This window comes from Thermobia domestica, chromosome 7 (assembly GCF_964235325.1).
Source record: "Thermobia domestica chromosome 7, izTheDome1.hap1.1, whole genome shotgun sequence".
NCBI classification, from domain to species: domain Eukaryota; kingdom Metazoa; phylum Arthropoda; class Insecta; order Zygentoma; family Lepismatidae; genus Thermobia; species Thermobia domestica.
In genome coordinates, this window is record NC_137460.1 from 107,980,636 (window position 1) to 107,998,112 (window position 17,477).

Genomic DNA, 17,477 nt, shown 5'->3' on the forward strand with positions numbered 1-17,477 from the left:
GAACCATACTTAGTGGGAATTAAATCAAGTCTTTCTCATCAAAGACAAAAGTGCTAATGAATTACCTAAATTTATTATGATATTTTGAAATATATTGTAATTATTTCTATATTGTCAGATATAAGTGAAAAGCGTAGCAACCACAAAACTATGTATATTCGATATTGGTAATTCTACACAATGAATATAAATATCTTTTTACTGACATATTAATCGTCATTGTCCTTAATAAATATTTCCTAAATTCTTCTTAGCATTACTAGCCTATTATTGTTTCAAGAATATTTCTCACTACATTTCTTACCTACATTTTGTTCACATTTCTTTTCGATACAAGAAAAAGCTAGGGGTATATTACTGTGTACATATATTAATAATGTTATTAAATAATTAACATTCAATCATTTTTTCAGTTTAAACTCACAGGTTAAAAGCACTTGTAACTGAGCAGCTGCATACGGAGAATTTCGGGTCAATGTGAGGGGTATCAAACTCCGAAGTTCAGATCATTTCAAGTTTTGTATACATATCTTAATATGATAACTGTTTATTTTTGCATAATATCTTGATTAAAGGGGAACTTAGATCCCAGAAACCTCCTTGGGCACGTCGCTGTAACTAAATATTCTCCATGATTTGCTATAATATAGCTCTTTCAAACAGTCATAACTACTGAGAACCTGTTCTGAGAGACATGTAGTGAGGTTCGTAACATAGCACACTGACGTTGAGGGGTTAATAACTGTGCTCCTGAGGGTGCATTTCTACCATTATGAAATTTGAATATTAAGTTTTGTAATGTCATTAAGTATTTATTTTTGTAAGGAAAATATTTTTAGGTCATCCATGAAAGGGTAAGTCAGAACAAAACTTGGAACATATAAGTTTTAGTAATCTTCCTCTGATTTGGAAATCTGTACACCCCTGAAAATATAAATTTAAGTTAGGAATAATGACCAATAGATTTGAAAGAATAAATATTTTTTGTCTTTATCTTGTAAATATTACTTACGGATAAGCAGATAATACTGTGACAGCAAACGTTTGTGACTAGATTCTTTTTCACAAAACTTTTTTCCTAATAACGAAGAGTATTTTTTGCTTTCTCAACTACTTCAGAATGTAAAGTGGCCCAAGAAAGTTAATAAAATGCTCCTAACAAAATTAATTTCAACACACGGAGCCATATTTATGTTCCGTAATATAAAGGATACATTTATTCCGAAGATAGTATAATAGTGTCCATTCTGGTTCGACGTTGTCGTCAACTACCTGAAATTTAAAAAAAAAATCGTATACTTGATTTTCATCAAATAAATATCGACATTGTATTCAGAAATCACAGCATTTTGAGGATTAATTAATAAAGGCTTACTTAACTTACCTTATTTAAATGTTTCTGTGTTTTTGATACTTCAGTGGAAGGAAGTCGTTAGGAAAGGGCGTTGCTGATATCAGCCTAGCAATAGGGAAATTCCTAATATAAAACAAGTTCTTCAAGTTAGATCTTCTGCTCCTTCGAACCTTCTGCTAAAATCTCTCTATCAACAAGGAAACGATACCGACTGATTCCTCTGAACTTGAGTTCATGTTGAGAGGATTATGTAAGAAGAAAAACTTACGTATAAATATATGAATCTTATAACTTTCATCGTTGTTTCTAGTGACAAATGCCCCATCATTTTAATGTAGTCTGACTTCAAGTCTAACAAAACTTAGTTGACTCAAGATTACAGATTTTAAGATGACTTCGTGATTAACGTGTCTTATCAAGTTTCCGTTGATTCCATTTCATGGCTCATGACATTTGAATCACACTGTATGCCAATTCCTTTTCGTTGAGGAGTATACTTGTCTCATCTATACTTTTCTTCCCCCATCTCTCTCTCTTTCTCTCCCTCTCCTCTCTTTCTATTTCTCTCATATCTGAGGGCGGACCATCACAATGTAATGTCTCATTCTATCGCATACTCTGCATACTCACATGTCAGTGTCAAAGATGCCAATAATATACTTCTCTTTGCTTTTTCACCAAAATGGCATCCGTTGGTAACTTTAAATTCTAGATTTGGAGACGCGTTTCAGCTACACAGTAAGATGAATCTTTGTGTGCAATCGCAATGTGAGCATTAACTCAAGATGTTGAATTCATTGCGAATTTATATAATTGTTTTAGTACAATTGGATAGGTCTTCTTTTTAAGTTGTGAAAGTCTTAAGACTTCTTCTAATTTGTTCGTTTATTATTATCTTTATAATTTAACCTTCATCCGCTCGCGTACTACGAATTCATGTTTCTGCTCGCGCCGACGGCAATTTGGACGTCTTATTCATGTTTTTCAGCATTGTGCATGATGCAAAGTGTATGTTTTGGAGTAATTAGGTTTAGTAAATTAAAACAAATCATTGTTGACCAAAAATATATTACAACAGTGCTAAATATGAATGAATAAACAGTGAACAAAACACAAAATAACAAAATCTAATCTAATCAACATCTATGACACTGTCCTCATTGTAAGATTGCTGGTTTTTATTGCAAGTAGTAGTAATGATTGAGTGCTTTCATGCACATGTTTTTCCACAATCTGTACATTCAAGGCGGGTTCTAAGCTACTCAACATCCATGTCACTGTCCTCGTTATGAGATTGCAGGCATGTATTGCAAGTAATAGTAATGGTTAAGTGCACTTTGGAGACGTTTTTACCACAATCATTACATTCAAGACGAGTTCAGTTGTTTTTTCTTGACCCTCAGAGGTAGCAAGTACCTTCTTGGATTGATTGGACAGGTTAATCATCGGTAGTTTGCTCTCTGTATTGTGCCAAGAACACCAGCAAATCTTTTGGCAAAGTTGAAATTTTAGAACAAGCTTTCAAGTTTTCATTCATTAGCTCTAATGCTAGCTCTTACAGATATGGTCTTCTTGTATTAGTTTTGATGTTAGAGCAGTTGAAAATGAAACAGCCAATGAAAAATAATGAAACTTTTACTTACATTTTATGTAAATGCGCAACAAAAAATTCACGATTTCGCTCGCACTCACGGCAGATTGGCCGTCCACCCTCCACTACCAACTTTAGGATTGCACTGAGCCGGAAGTAGTCGCTGGGTAGACTGCAACCGCACATAATCTAGAGGACAGGAGTGTACATGGAGAATACACACCACTCCAGCCATAATCTTAGAGCTCTGAGAAGAAGGACACACAAAAACGAAAAATGACGGCCAATTTCCCGCGGGCGCGAGCGGATGAAGGTTAAGTTATAACTGCATAACACCGTTTTCCAACAACGATAAATCTTATATAATTTTTCCAAGTAGAGCGGGTAAATAGAAGATATAACAAAGAAACTAAAGTAAGTTTCACTATAAAATGTATCACGAAGAAATATTGATCTGCCATTATATCTTACTTTAAAGTATTGGATAATGTTCTGGGAAAATGGGTGTAAAAGTTTCGCAATAATTAGGCTTCATACACTGGTAATAAGAGTATTATTGAATCTACTCGTAAGTTCAAATATTCTGTGCTAAAACCTTTTCAAATAATTCAAGATACCTCTTACGATGTACTTTCTTAATCAAAATTGTAGCATATACAAAACAATATCACAGCAAATACTGAAATACGTAATAGCAAAACGAACAAAACGAATTATGTTCACTTTACCTTACATAAAACTGTTATACTTTCAAAAGTATCGCATACTTAAGCAAGAAATCATACAATCGGAGAAATTATACAGAAAGCAAGATATAGTTTTCAGTAATTTGTGATGCATGACACTATACTTTAGTTGTAGTGTCATCTTAAAAGCATATCTTCAAAACCATGCATTTTATTCATTAGATAAATTTCGTCAGCTGACAGTGTAATATAGTTTCAACTTTACTAAATGTATATTAAACTTTACTAACATTCGCTACATTGTTTGTATAACTTTTATTGTATTATCTCTGAATTAAACACTGCGCAGGATATAATTCTTGTCTTGTCCAATATAATTTTTCCATTATCAACATATATAAATAATATAAATACTAAAAAAATGAAAATTTAACGTTGTTCAAATTGGCTGGGATTTATTTTGCTCGGAATTGTAAAGCTGTTTGGTCTTCATTCCTCACAAAATTATCGATCATACCTATCTACAAGAAAACCATTTATGACCATTACTACAGAACAAAGTATAGTAATTATAACTCGAACCATATTGGAGGAAATAGCTTAGAAAGAATATACTGAACAAAACACTACAGTGGAATAAATATATTGTTCAACTGTATTACACTTCCGTAATTAAAACGTCTTCATACTGTATTTTCAAGTAAGGTGTCTGATGAATGTTTATTATAATGCCAAAACTGTAACTAGGCCTATTTCACTGTAATACTTTGTTCATAGTTTTATAAACCACACAAAATTAAAATATGACTTTGAAGTTTAGCATTAAATGCAAAATGGTCGAATAAGAACTTCACTTGATTTGTTTCTTTAGATCACTAATAATGCGTATCGGTATGCAAAATTGAGCGGAATGAGCTTCTCCTATTTATCACATTAGGATGCAAACTTTACTCAATATGGTCCAAACCGAGATCCCATCAGAAGTGAACGACTCTAATTACACTACCAGTATTAGTTTTGGGAAGCCTTCGATCATGACCATCTTAGTTTAAAATCTTTAACACTACGGTCTCTGTCAAAGCACAAAGTTTGGTTCTTTTAACTCAAATAGTCTTGGATGATTAACAGCAATACAAAGAACAGTTTTCTGGTCAATATTGCTCAAGAACACAATCGCTTATAAACCTCTTACTTCAGAATCATTTGCATCATAAGTACTATCAACATGCAAAAATTTGATTAATGTAGTTAAAAATCGTTTTTGAATAGTTCGATCTGGAAGAAACAGCTGCTACTGTCACCACATGGAATGGATTTACTCAGGTTCGTTTACGTTCCGTATTACCACGTTGGCAATATGGATGGTCCTTTATTACCACGTTGTCCTGGCCTCCTGACAAAATTCTTCGGAACGTAAAATTGCCTCGTAACTTATGAGTTTCTGTTTAACATTCTAATTTTTAAATTTAAAATACTAGTTGCACCCGACCCTTTGGCCCGCTGTACACTATAGAGATCAAACTCAATCGAGAAATACACTTTAAGCTGCAATTAAAACGTAGAAATACATAAATACCAATGCTCAAATCTAAATATGATTACAGCCCTTATCCTATTTTGAAATAATTAAATTGAAATAATAGTTTTTAAGTTGCAATAAATTGGCAAATTGCCTCCAATAGTGACATCTATTTGCGCCAGGTAGGCAGGCAGCAAAGTACTACTGCAAAAATACTGGTTATCCTCATTGAGCAAGATTGAAAATATGGCTTGGGGGGTTAGCGACACCTTTTAGTGTGATTGTTTATTAGTATGAATTAACGTGACGCACAGACTGAGACATTTTCCCTCTTTATAATAAGGAAGTATTAACTGATCAGAAATCGATAGCTATCGTTATAAAAATGTTATACCAATTGGCAACACCGTTATGTTATGAGAGTTGAGTTGAGTTGAGTTTAACGTCCCGTTCGGCAGCGAGGTTATATGAGACGTGGACCTACTGATTGACGTGGAATCCGAACCACATGAGCTCCCGCCAGCAATCGAACCCGGGTCTCCCACGCCAAATCGCGTACGCTAACCGCTTAGCCACGAGGAGCTCACGTTATGTTGTGAGAATAGTAAAACTATCGGACACGGTAATAACTAACCACGACTTAATCGATATGATCAGTGGTGCTCCTCTTTGTTACGTAACGCTTTTTGATTTTTGTGTTTTTCACCAATTTTGCTTATTTGGGGAAGGGGATTATCACAATTAAAAAAATGGTAGAACCTTTCATTATAAAATGCTTGTATTTTGAATATAGTTGTAGTGTTTTTCGCCAACAAATCAAAGTATTAGAAAATGGTAGTACCGTCATATTTTAACCCCATAAGGTTGTTTAATTAACAAGTCTAAATTCCATACTTCGTTTTTCCCAAGGAGATCGTACCCAACCTCTTAGGTCACTGATGATTGGCAAGGAGGAAGTGCTACAGGAAGATGCAAGTAAAACAGGATCTAGAGAATTGACATTGGCCTCTTTTTTTCTGGAATCCAGGATGCTTCTTGTATTTGAAGTTTCCCAGTGTCAACGATACAAAGAAGTTCTCTTCCCCGTAGATCACAGATTCGACGTGGCTGCACACGTGAAGGATCAGGGACATCTCGTTTGTAAACAAGTTTTCGGCCATCTTCTTTGGACTTCAGTTTACCCCTTTTCAAATTCTTCTTGTCCTAAATTAGTGCTAGAATGCGAATAAACTCGATTTCTCTTGGAAAATTCAAATCTAAAAATAAAAAAATCCAGTATGAGATGAATTTCCGACGAATTCAGTTTCTACTATTTTATTTTGCTTAGATCGTTCTGTCGCGGAAAATATTACCTACTTCACGAAAAAGTTTCTTCTGTTTCACACGCGAAACTCTTTGGAAGAATAGAGTGGGTAATGATTCAAATCAAAAATTTTAAAAATCTATTCTCAGAAATAGCAATATGAGTGGGAAAGCGAGGGCATTTTCAAGCGGTAGTTATGATCGCTAACAACTAACTCCAGAAAAGCGTAGACCGTAAATTCATTGCGGCGACAGCCACAAAACAGAGCTTTATTGTATTGTAATACACGCAGGGATCGTCACCAGTCATGTTGGTGTCTAGTAGCGTCTTGAAATTCCTTCTGCAAGATTCAGTTTATACGGGCTGTATGTTCTAAATTTTCCAAAACAATATACTATAAACAATGAAAAGAACTTAATAAAATTACTTGTTTAAAAGACTGCATACAAACCTGAGAATAAAAATAAGGATTACAAAAAAACACGTTACGTAACGAAGATGTTAACCTCCTCCTCCCTCGTGTCATACTTCGTAACGCAAGGCGGAACCTCTTCTTCCCCTTTGCCGCGTTTCGTAATATGCGGACGACCCTTAGATACGTGTCATATTCATTACACTTACAGATCCCAGTATTCCGGACATTCAAATTTCAAATTTTTGTCTGCCCATTGAATTGAAACAACTGAAAGTTGTTTGTTTTCACAACAATACAAGCAAGCGGGAAAAGTACAGAGGTGTTTTTACTAATTTATTTGGGTTCTTTCTTTCACTCTTGGTTAGGTCATGCGTGTATGTGTTTATGTCTGAATATAACAAACGGTTCTGCGTACTCGAAATATTTTAACAACCGGTTCTAGCGAACCGGTGCGAACCGGCTAAATAGCACCACTGGATATGATACTGATCTGCTATGAATCGAAAGTAGTTTTATTATTTCAATTCCCCTTCAAAATATCGATGAGAATACTTGTATGTGTTTTCGCAGAAATCTAAGGACTAAATATTCTTTACTATGCTATGTATTTGTGATGGATAAGAGTCCCTATTTTTCAAACCGAAAGTATCACACACATATATATAGGGTAGACCATTTATCTTAATGCGTTGAATATGCCCTTGTAACTCTTAAATGAATAAACATAACATGTTGAAATTTTGTACCATACAAATATCGGCGAGGGGACATTGTTTGCTATACTCTGTAATACTACCAGGTTAAAAGTGTTGCTAACCCAACACAAAGTTATATACAGTGAAACCTGTCTTCAGCGGAATCGAGCGGGACTCGCAAAAATTTCCGTTAAAGACAGGTTTCCGCTTAATGGAGATAGACCTTTCCGTTAAAAAAATATGTATGCTTATAACGGACATAATGAGAAAATATATTGATGTACGCAACTTGTTCAATTACAGTACTTTTTCCTTCTACGGATTAATATCCAAAAAAAATTAAAATAAACACAAAATATGCTGTGCACACTTTCCTTTATTTTTCCCAATAGTCAGGCAGGATTTTTTGCATACATTGCTACTACTTGGCTGCGGTATACTTCAGGACACAGAAAAGCTTTGTCTGGAATTTTGAAAGTCCTCTGAACTCTTTCCTCCTTGTTTTCACGACACGTGATGGAGATATATAATTTCTGCTTTACCTCAATTCATTTTTTCCAGAACTTTGTTTGTCAGTTTTCTTCTCATTTTTGTTGGCTGTCGCTAGCTGCTACACAAGCGGAACAGAAGTACGCCTACAAAGAAGACTGACAGCTGGCATGCTACGTAGGACTAGCGAAAAATTGTGGGAGCTGAATATGAGTAGTGATTGACGAAGGTCAACACTGCCCATAAAGAATTAACAAAAGAACGAAGTATTTATCGCAGACAGTATATGTTTACCCTCTCACAGGATGTTTAAAAATTTTCTAAACGTTGTAGTCTGAAACTCAGAATTTTCCGTTAAAGGTTTATTTTGCTTTCCGTTGTCCGCATAACACAGTTTCCGCTTAATGAAGGGACTTTTACATGTCTTTTACTCCAAAATCCATGGGACCATGAAATATTTCCCTTTAAGACAGTTTTCCGTTTAATAAAGGGTCCGTTGAAGGCAGGTTTTACTGTATAAGGCAAAGTTATATTTCTATATAGCACATTAAGATAAATGGTCCACCCTATATATATATTTGGAAATAGCACTACGTCAGGTTGTTCCAGGTTTCAAATCTGCATGTTAAGCGAAAACTTTCAATGTCCATTTTGTTATTCAGTGTTGCAAACTAAGAACGGTACAATATCAAACATCCAAATTTTAGGGCCTCAATTGCAGTAACATCGCAAATGAGACGAACGAGGGAACATGTAGTTCTTTAATGTCTAATACTATGATCATGATATGACGGATTTCGAATGAATAGGAACGAATATACAAGAAATGGAAAACTGAACTTTGAGGTTGATGTTGAAAGTGCCTCGTCCCATTGCATAGGTGCCTTTCAACAGATGTGAAGATTCTAATTTGTTTACAGCAGCTTAATACCTCAAACCGTTCTGCAGATAGTAAATTATAGTAAAGTTTGCAATTCTGCTTGAAATTAAGTAAATCCGAGAACTTGTAGCTACATCTATGACAAGTACCAGAAAAAGTATTGTCGGTAATGTTGTAGAAGCAAAGTAAATTAAAAATGGTTTTGAAAAGTTCCCACAAATAGGGCTTACATCATTTTAAGCAATTTATCAAATTTTACCATTTTTTTCATATCTCCGGAATGATTTGAGGTATCAAATTGTTGTAAATGCCATTATGATCTTCAAAAATCTATCTATTGAAAACCATGTATGCAATTGCACGTGATACTTATCTAAACACTTTTTCGAAATAAAGTTCTTCGAGAAAAGTCAAATTTTCAATTCCTTGTAACTTTTTCTACTATTTCCAAATTCATCAGATGATGATCGTAGTATTCGACACTAAAGTATGTGTTATCTCGTCCGTGTCACTTTCGTTATTAGTTGTAGAACCCTCCAAAATTTATTTATTTTTCGATGTTTGAGATATTGTAGCGTTCTTAGTTTGCACACTGCATAATAAGTGTGAAATTGTAAGTTTTCGTTTTACATGCATTTGAAATATGTAATAACCTGATGCAGTCCCATTTGAAAAATATAATTTTATGTTAGGTTGGCAACAAGGTTAGTCTGGTGGTATTGGGAAGCATGTCAACATCAACACGACGCCCACTATCTACGGGAAAAAAGAGAAAAATGGCTACGGTATTAAATAAACACATTAAAGCTTTTGCTAATTCGATTATTATCGAAATATTAGCTATATTTACAGGGGAGTAAAAAGTACTACTGCAAAAATACTAGTCATCATTGAGTACGATCATAGATTTGATTTCGGAGGGTAATTTCGTAGCTCCAGGATGGAAAACCGTAGCAGTTGGGGCAATTTCCCACCCTCCCCCGGGTACTCACTGTAATAATCACAGCCTACATGGCACACGGTTTCGTGAACTCACCGAATAAATGCTCACAACCGATGAGTGTGACGGTGTGGTGTCAGTAAAAATGAGCATGCAATACAGTGGCCATACCTGTGAGGAGCTGGCAAAGTTTACCCTCCGTAGCGTACTGCAGCATTGAGAGTGTAGTAGAAGTCAGAACAGACCTATGACACGTGTATCGTAGCAACTGTCATCAAGATTATAGTGCAGTCCAATTATAGTACGGAAAGACATGCGTACATCCAAGATCGGGCTGGCCAGGACGCCACGGCTGAAAGTACCTACGTATAATCATCTGGAATGCCACGACCAGCCACCTCAATCTGCCAATGACATTACAGACAAGATTGGCAGATCAAGATTAGGAATTAGATTTCTAAGCTTTCGGCATCTATGGCCATGTTAGTACGTCACGTATGAGGGATGACGTCCCTCGGTGATCATACTGCCCTTAGAAATAGCGAGGAACAAAAGAAGGAACCGGCCTGGGACTATTATATAAGGTACCATCCCCCAGTATTTGCCTCGTGTGAATGAGGAAAACACAAGAAAAACTTCACTCAGGACAGCTGAACTGAGAAACCTATTACACTTTTCCGACTGAGTGCCCCACTGGGAATCAAACCCGGTATCGCTAGCATCAAAGATGAGAGTGTTAACGACTATGCTGCGCGAGGCTCGGTTGATAGATCAGACGAACCGTTCAACGGTATTTACATATGTAGTGCGGAAATATATCAATGTGTTCCCAGAAAGAATTATCAGCTTACAAAAATCAAAACTAAATATGGAAAATCAATTGGCCGTCTCTGTGTGCAATGATCCACCACACTTTTAGAACTATGTTGCATCCTTCGATTAAGTTGATCTTGATAATTCTCGGACAGCGGTCGATATTGAGTGTGGAAGCGATCAACAGGCACAGTTCACCATAATTTTATCTTCCTACGATGAAATACAACAGCGTAGGAGTTATAAAAGATGGTCGTAGTAGCTTTTTAAAAATTATTTTTCGATAATCACATCAATGCTACAATATATATCAAGGTATTGCAGGATGGACTGTTACCCTTCTTTGGAATAGATGAAATGCCGCTGGACAGTGGCGGCGTAAGGGCGGGGCGAGCGGTGCCCCCGCCCCGGGCCCCACATTGTGGGGGCCCCCGACGGTAGGTAAAAAATAATCACTAAGGAACTTTTTTAGCATGAGCCGTAGAAGGGCCGCCAAGGTTTATAATCCATACCTTCCCTAAATGTAAACGCAATTAATTGTCAATCCATATTACACCAAATAACGCATGAAACAACACAAATATCTCTCTAATAAAGCTAATCAATGCTGTATTTCCATATAAGCTGAAAGCTTCGGGCCTCACTCTCTTGGAGACCCGAAAGGAATTTAAAGAGAAAACTGAATGTAGATTAAAAATAAATAAAATAAGTGTCATTATCCTGGAGGTTCCCAAAGAAATTTAAAGGAGAAAGCTCTGAATGTAGGTGAAAAATAAAGGTTTTATACTCTTCGGGGCCCCAAAAGAATTTTGAAGGTAAAGGCTGAATGCAGGTAGAAAAATGAAAAACGTTTCAATTTCTTGAGGTCCCCAAAAAATTAAAGAAAAAATTGAATGTAGGTGAAAAAAAAATAATAAATAAAAGTTTCACTCTCTTGGGGTTTTCAAAGAAACTTAAAGGAAACAATGTGTGTGTATTGAAATACGAATATAATAAAAGTTTCACTCTGTTCAATAACCTCAGAGAAATTTAAAGGAAAAGGCTGAGTGTGGGTTAAAATATAATAAAAGAAAGTCAAAGTATATTGTGTTGTTTACATTGTAAGGTCTTAAGATGAAAGTAATGGGGCCCCGTCTGCTAGCCTGCTTCCTAAAATATCACTATTTATTTATTTATCTATTCGTATATCAGTTCAATAGAAGAGTAGAAAGAAGGGATCAACGTACATAATGCTAGCAGGGTACTAGGGTACTAGCATTATGTTGCTAACTAAAAGTTCTTTGGTGCAGACGCTATAGTCGCTGATTCACTTCTGTCTTTTTTTCTTTTGTTCTTTACAAGTCGAATATTCAGCGACAGAAACCCTTTTGCATAGCTGTTTTCCCCATTTCTGCTCTTTGTTTTTTGGCGTATGAATTTACATTTTAGCCCATAATTTTAGAGTGAAGAAAATAAGAAAACAAGTGTTCCAACTTTGATACGGAATATAAGTCCTTTGGCCATTTTCGTTCTTCGTAACAATAATTCATTGAACCTTGTGGCTTACATGCTGCGCACATTAACGTTCTGGCGGTCACTTTGTTTGGAGTAATGGAACGTTTGTTAGTATTCTTCTCTAGATCTACTCACCGATGAAATGTGCTGTAAAATCATATACAGATTGGTCTGAAACATGAAACTGACACTAGATGGAGTTCAAAAGCAGAAGCTTTAAAGGCATTTTCTGGTCAATTGGATGAAGTAATTAATCTGTTGGAAGATCTACGTGACACTTCGATTGAAACGCTTGATATTAGAGGAGATGCTTGTCTTCTTCTTGCAAGCATCCAGTCTTTTAACTTAATCGCTTTATGGGGGCAGCGGTGGCTCAGTGGTAGAGCATTCACCTCTGGTGCTAGGGGTCTCGGGTTCGATCCCAGCCCCCGCCAAGTGAACTTTGTGGTGGACAAACACCGTGTGCGTGGGTTTTCTCGGGGTTCTCCCGTTTCCTCCCACTTTCTTCATTCCACCATTTCATTCATTACTCATCATCACCGTCTCCTTTAGCCTAACCGGCATAACCGTGGGACGTAAAACTCAAATATTTCATTTCATTTTTAATCGCTTTACTATATTTCTGGTCTGCAGATCTCTCATATATTGATCGGATCCAAAAATGCCTTCAATACCAGGATATCAGTTTCAATCAAACTCTTATTCAGTTACAGAGCCTGGTTGACACCATTGATACCTGGAGACTTGAGCTGGGCAGGGCTTATCCGCAGCTGAAGGAAGTTGCACGGCATGGAACATAACTGTGGGTACACACAGTAGAAGAAGGAGATACATGTCTGGAGAAGCAAAGAATGAACCCCTGACAACACATTCCGAAGTGAAGCGCTCTATCAACGAAATTCTAGATGAGATGAAACAACAAATGTAGGATCATTTTACTCAGATGCATGAACTGAAAGACTGATTTGTATTTCTGTGTTCTATGGCCAACTTTGTGCAACAGCTAGATGATGAAAGCAAGGAAAGGCTGCTAAAAACCATGTTGCTATGATTTGGCTTTGTTCTACCCGAATGACCTGGATGGCTTAAAATTATTTCAGGATTGTAAGGATATAATCCGTTCACTGAGGTGTACTCAGAAAGCTAAAGAACAACTTGACTTTCCTCCACAAGGCATCCTGAAATATGTATCTTCAATGGGGCTTGAAATTTACTAAAGATTGGCAACCGTTCTTCAGATTTTGATAACACTGCCTGTATCTGTCGTATCATGTGAAAGGTTTTTCAGCAAAATGAAATTGATAAAATCATACTTGCGTTCCACAATGAGTCAAGAAAGATGCACGAATCTGGCTATTCTTTCTATCAAAAATGAACTAGCATCCACTTTGGATTTTGATAATATAGACTTTTGCAGTTACCAAAGCAAGGAAGGTATCATTCTGAATGTTGGTGGAACACAGGTTAATATGGTAGTGGAAGTACTGTCGAAAGTAGTTTCATGTTTCAAGTAAAGGCAATAAAAATACAAAAGTACCAAAAGAGTAATAAAAAGCCGTCAAGATCTATCAATTGACTGGTGATAGGTGGTAATGAAAAGTAGGTTGGTATAACCCCTAGAAGAATTCTGTGATCACACATTTAATCTATTACATATCCCCAATTATTCAGTATATTCAAAAATTTTTGTTATAATATATTGTAACACTAAGTACGTTAGGAAGTGGTAATGGAAATAGTCATAAGTGACAGAATATAAACATGTCTGAACTATTAAATACAAAATAATAATAATCATAAAACAAGTGTAAAATCTGGAAACAATAGTAAAAAGGACAAGTAAGAGAGAAATATTCTAGTGCTTAACTATTCGTTCGGCAAAAGCAGTGGTACTAAATAGACCGTACATTATCACTGGAGAGAAACCTAGTAAAAGATGAATGAAGAAGACACGCAGGGGAGAAATCTATTCTATCCATTATTTACGGATAGTTCGGTAAAGAAAAAAAAGTATTTTGAATATTGTGTATGATCACTGGAGAGAAACCTAATGTTAAAGTGAATGGGGCTAATTGTAGAAGAAAAATCTAATCAAATAAAATCCATGTAGCGTAAATTCAGACAGGGAGAAACTATGAATAAACAACCATATGAGAAATTGTGCAGGAGAAACACCAAAGGCGAGAACCGAACAAAAAATATTCTAGAAAACATTTAGAAAGCTTACATTTAGCAATCGCATCGGTTATATTATTATTTGCAATTTTTGCAATATCAGCTCATTGTTACGTTCCGTAAGTAAATTTGACTCCAAATGTATTGTTAGGAGCATTACTTCCACTATTCCATCTCATAGTACGCGTTGATACTAGGCTAATATAGGTGTAGGATTATTGATTGTTACGTTTTGTTCTTAAGATTATGCTATTTTTGTTGTGGGATGTAGTTACCGTTACACTTGTATCCCTAATCCTTTTTCTATTGTGTCCTTCGAAAATGAATAAAAAAGAAAAAAATATGCAATGATAGCCTGGTCCAGTTTTATTTTTAGATTAAATAAAGGCGGTTCTAAGCATTTGAAAAATAGACAGGGGTCTGAATGTCACCCCCATTTTTTTTTAGATCATTTTAATCTGGGATATATTAAACACATACACCAACGGGAAAGAGGGATTAGTATACAGAAAGAATGGTTATGTAAATGAATGTCAAACATAGAAGTGTATAAATCACGATTGATCGAAAAGGGGCCCCGATCTACTTGACTGGCCCCGGGCCCCAGTTTGCCTTACGCCGCCACTGCCGCTGGACACTGTAATTTATGAATGAAGGGGCCCCATGTCATACGGCAAAGCTATCTGCTGAAGAGGCAAATGAGACACAAACTCTCCAATCCACAGACATAAATCCTATAAAAATGTTTATTATCTCTTATAACTAAAATTGAACAAACGAACACACAGAGACAAATAAAACAATTGTTATTCGAGGCACTTTGTGACGATTGATACTACCTGTCTCAGAATGTCACCGATGATTTACTGTACCACATGCCACGTTGGGGTAAAGTTTGACGTGCTGCCAAAGAAGACTCCGCGAATTACTAGGTAAAGTATTAAAAATGATTCCTTCCATGAACAGGTATATACACTGAGAAAAAAATGTAGGTGGCGTACTTAAAAACGTAGGTGACATGCGTAATTCATGTAGTTTTTGGACTTAACGTACAACATACGTATAACTGTAAACGCATGTTTTATAATAGGAGTTCCATATAAGAGTTCCATCTATACCTACGTTCCGCATGAAACAATATAGGCGGTCAGGATCTCAGATACAAATGGACGTATATAACATATAGCTGAGGAATGTAGCATAAGTATATGCATGTGATATACGGAAAACTGTTAGATGTCAGACATCCTGCAACGGCATGATGTAACACCTAAGGGCGTGCGAATGTCCCATATGAATAACGTATACTCCATACTGATTTCTGTAGTAAGCAAGAGGATTCCGGATATTTGTACAATATACCGCTGTCCGGAGAACGGATTTTTCTCAGTGTAGTCTACATAGCAATGGTCACAGGCTCACTTTTAGGCTGTCTCTTTACTTACATCAGAGTGGTGCGTGTGTAAACACACAAAATCCGAGCACTCCCCACTAGTTTAGTTGGTACTGCTCTCGCCTTTGATGCACGAGGTTCCAGGTTCGATTCCCGGCGAGAGAGCATTGAAATTCGAATGCATTACGGTTGTTCGGAATCTCCCTTAAACTGTAGGTCCCCGTTTCATATAATTTCGATACCGAAAGGGACCCCAAATTTCAATCCAACCAAAATAAAGTACAAAAAAGAAGAAACTTCAATTAACCTTTTAAAAAACTTCAAATCATTGCCTCAAAGAAATGAGTATCTACAAATGTTACTGCAAACAAATGATTTTGTTCCCTGTATATATACGAGAAATCTTTTGTTTGTTTGATTTAGAGACCCGGGTTCGATTCCCGGCGGGAGCTCAAGTGATTCGGAGTCCACGTTAATCAGTAGGTCCATGTCTCATATAGCCTTGCTGCTGAACGGGACGTTAAACTAAAAATCAACTCAACTCATTGTTTGATTTAGTATACTATTAATACATTAAAACGCCGATATTCGAAAATTGGCAGTCGTAAATGGATAACACAAAAGTTTTCTAATGTGGCGTAACTAGAGATGTGGGTCGGGTAAATACCCAGTGTGTAGGTAAATAAAAAATGGGTATTTACTCTTTTTGTATTTACCTACCCAAAAAATGGGTATTTACGAAAATTCAATTATTATGAAATTTTATGAATTATTAACTATACCGGTGACTTTTTTCTCTGTTTTATTAATTACTGAAATTGTTACAAATATTACATTACGGATATTTAACAACAAAAAAAATAAAATAAAATAAAATAAAATAAATAAATAAACATCCCTTAGTTTTATAGAGATTTTGCAGTACTTTGTACTGTTGCAGAAGTGCAAAACCTGACAACACCACAGCACTGGTTTGAGTAGAAAAGAAAAGAAAAGAAAGAAAGAAAAGAAAGAAAAAAAGAAAAAAGAAAGAATCGTTGAAGTTGGTTGCGCATTTGTCTCTGCCTTCAATGCTAGTCTCGTGCTGTGCTCTGACTGTTCTGCAAGTTGGGATTGCATGAGTTTCTGTCTAAACTACTGTATATTATTTCAGTGTTATTTCAAAAGTGATTTGAAAGACTAGAAATATAACATGGGAAGAAGAAGAGTCGTGTAAGGCAGTTCTTTAACCGGTTAACTGAAAAGCTCGAGTATATTCGAGATTTTAATTTTACAAATAATTTAAAACCTCGAGTATCATCATACGGCATTATTACAATTGATCACTGTTGAACGGTAAAAAGTTTACAAGCTCGAGTATATTCGAGGTTTTATTGAAAGCACATTTTAGGCTTACGTAAATCATTGTTGCCTTCAGTAAAAATAATCACACTGTTGCCATTCGTTTTGTTCCTAAAATATTAGAAGATGTTAGAATTTAGCAATAAAAAAAATAGGTAAAAATTGAAACGGTCCTTTGGAAATAATTGGTAAGTTAACCGAGCCAAAAACAAAGGTGTTGTTTGCAAGTTCAGTAATAAAGAATATAAACATGCGAATATCAATAAAATGACAAATAATTTGGAAAAGTGTTTTAAGTGCCCAGCTCATGTGAAACGGCTTGAAGTACTTTTTCGAATACCGTTGCAAGTACATCATCTGCGAAAGAAATAGCTGAATTATTAGAAATA

General features: G+C 35.8%; 1 protein-coding gene across 1 annotated transcript in view; it reads right to left on the reverse strand.

The window, feature by feature from the left end:
* Positions 1–17,477, reverse strand: part of LOC145690317 (xanthine dehydrogenase-like) — a 129,066-nt gene that overhangs the window by 88,966 nt on the left and 22,623 nt on the right. Inside the window, exon 2 of the mRNA XM_081765098.1 lies at positions 1,215–1,272. Within this exon, the coding sequence (XP_081621224.1) occupies positions 1,215–1,272 (58 nt within the window). The remainder of the gene's footprint in view (positions 1–1,214; positions 1,273–17,477) is intronic.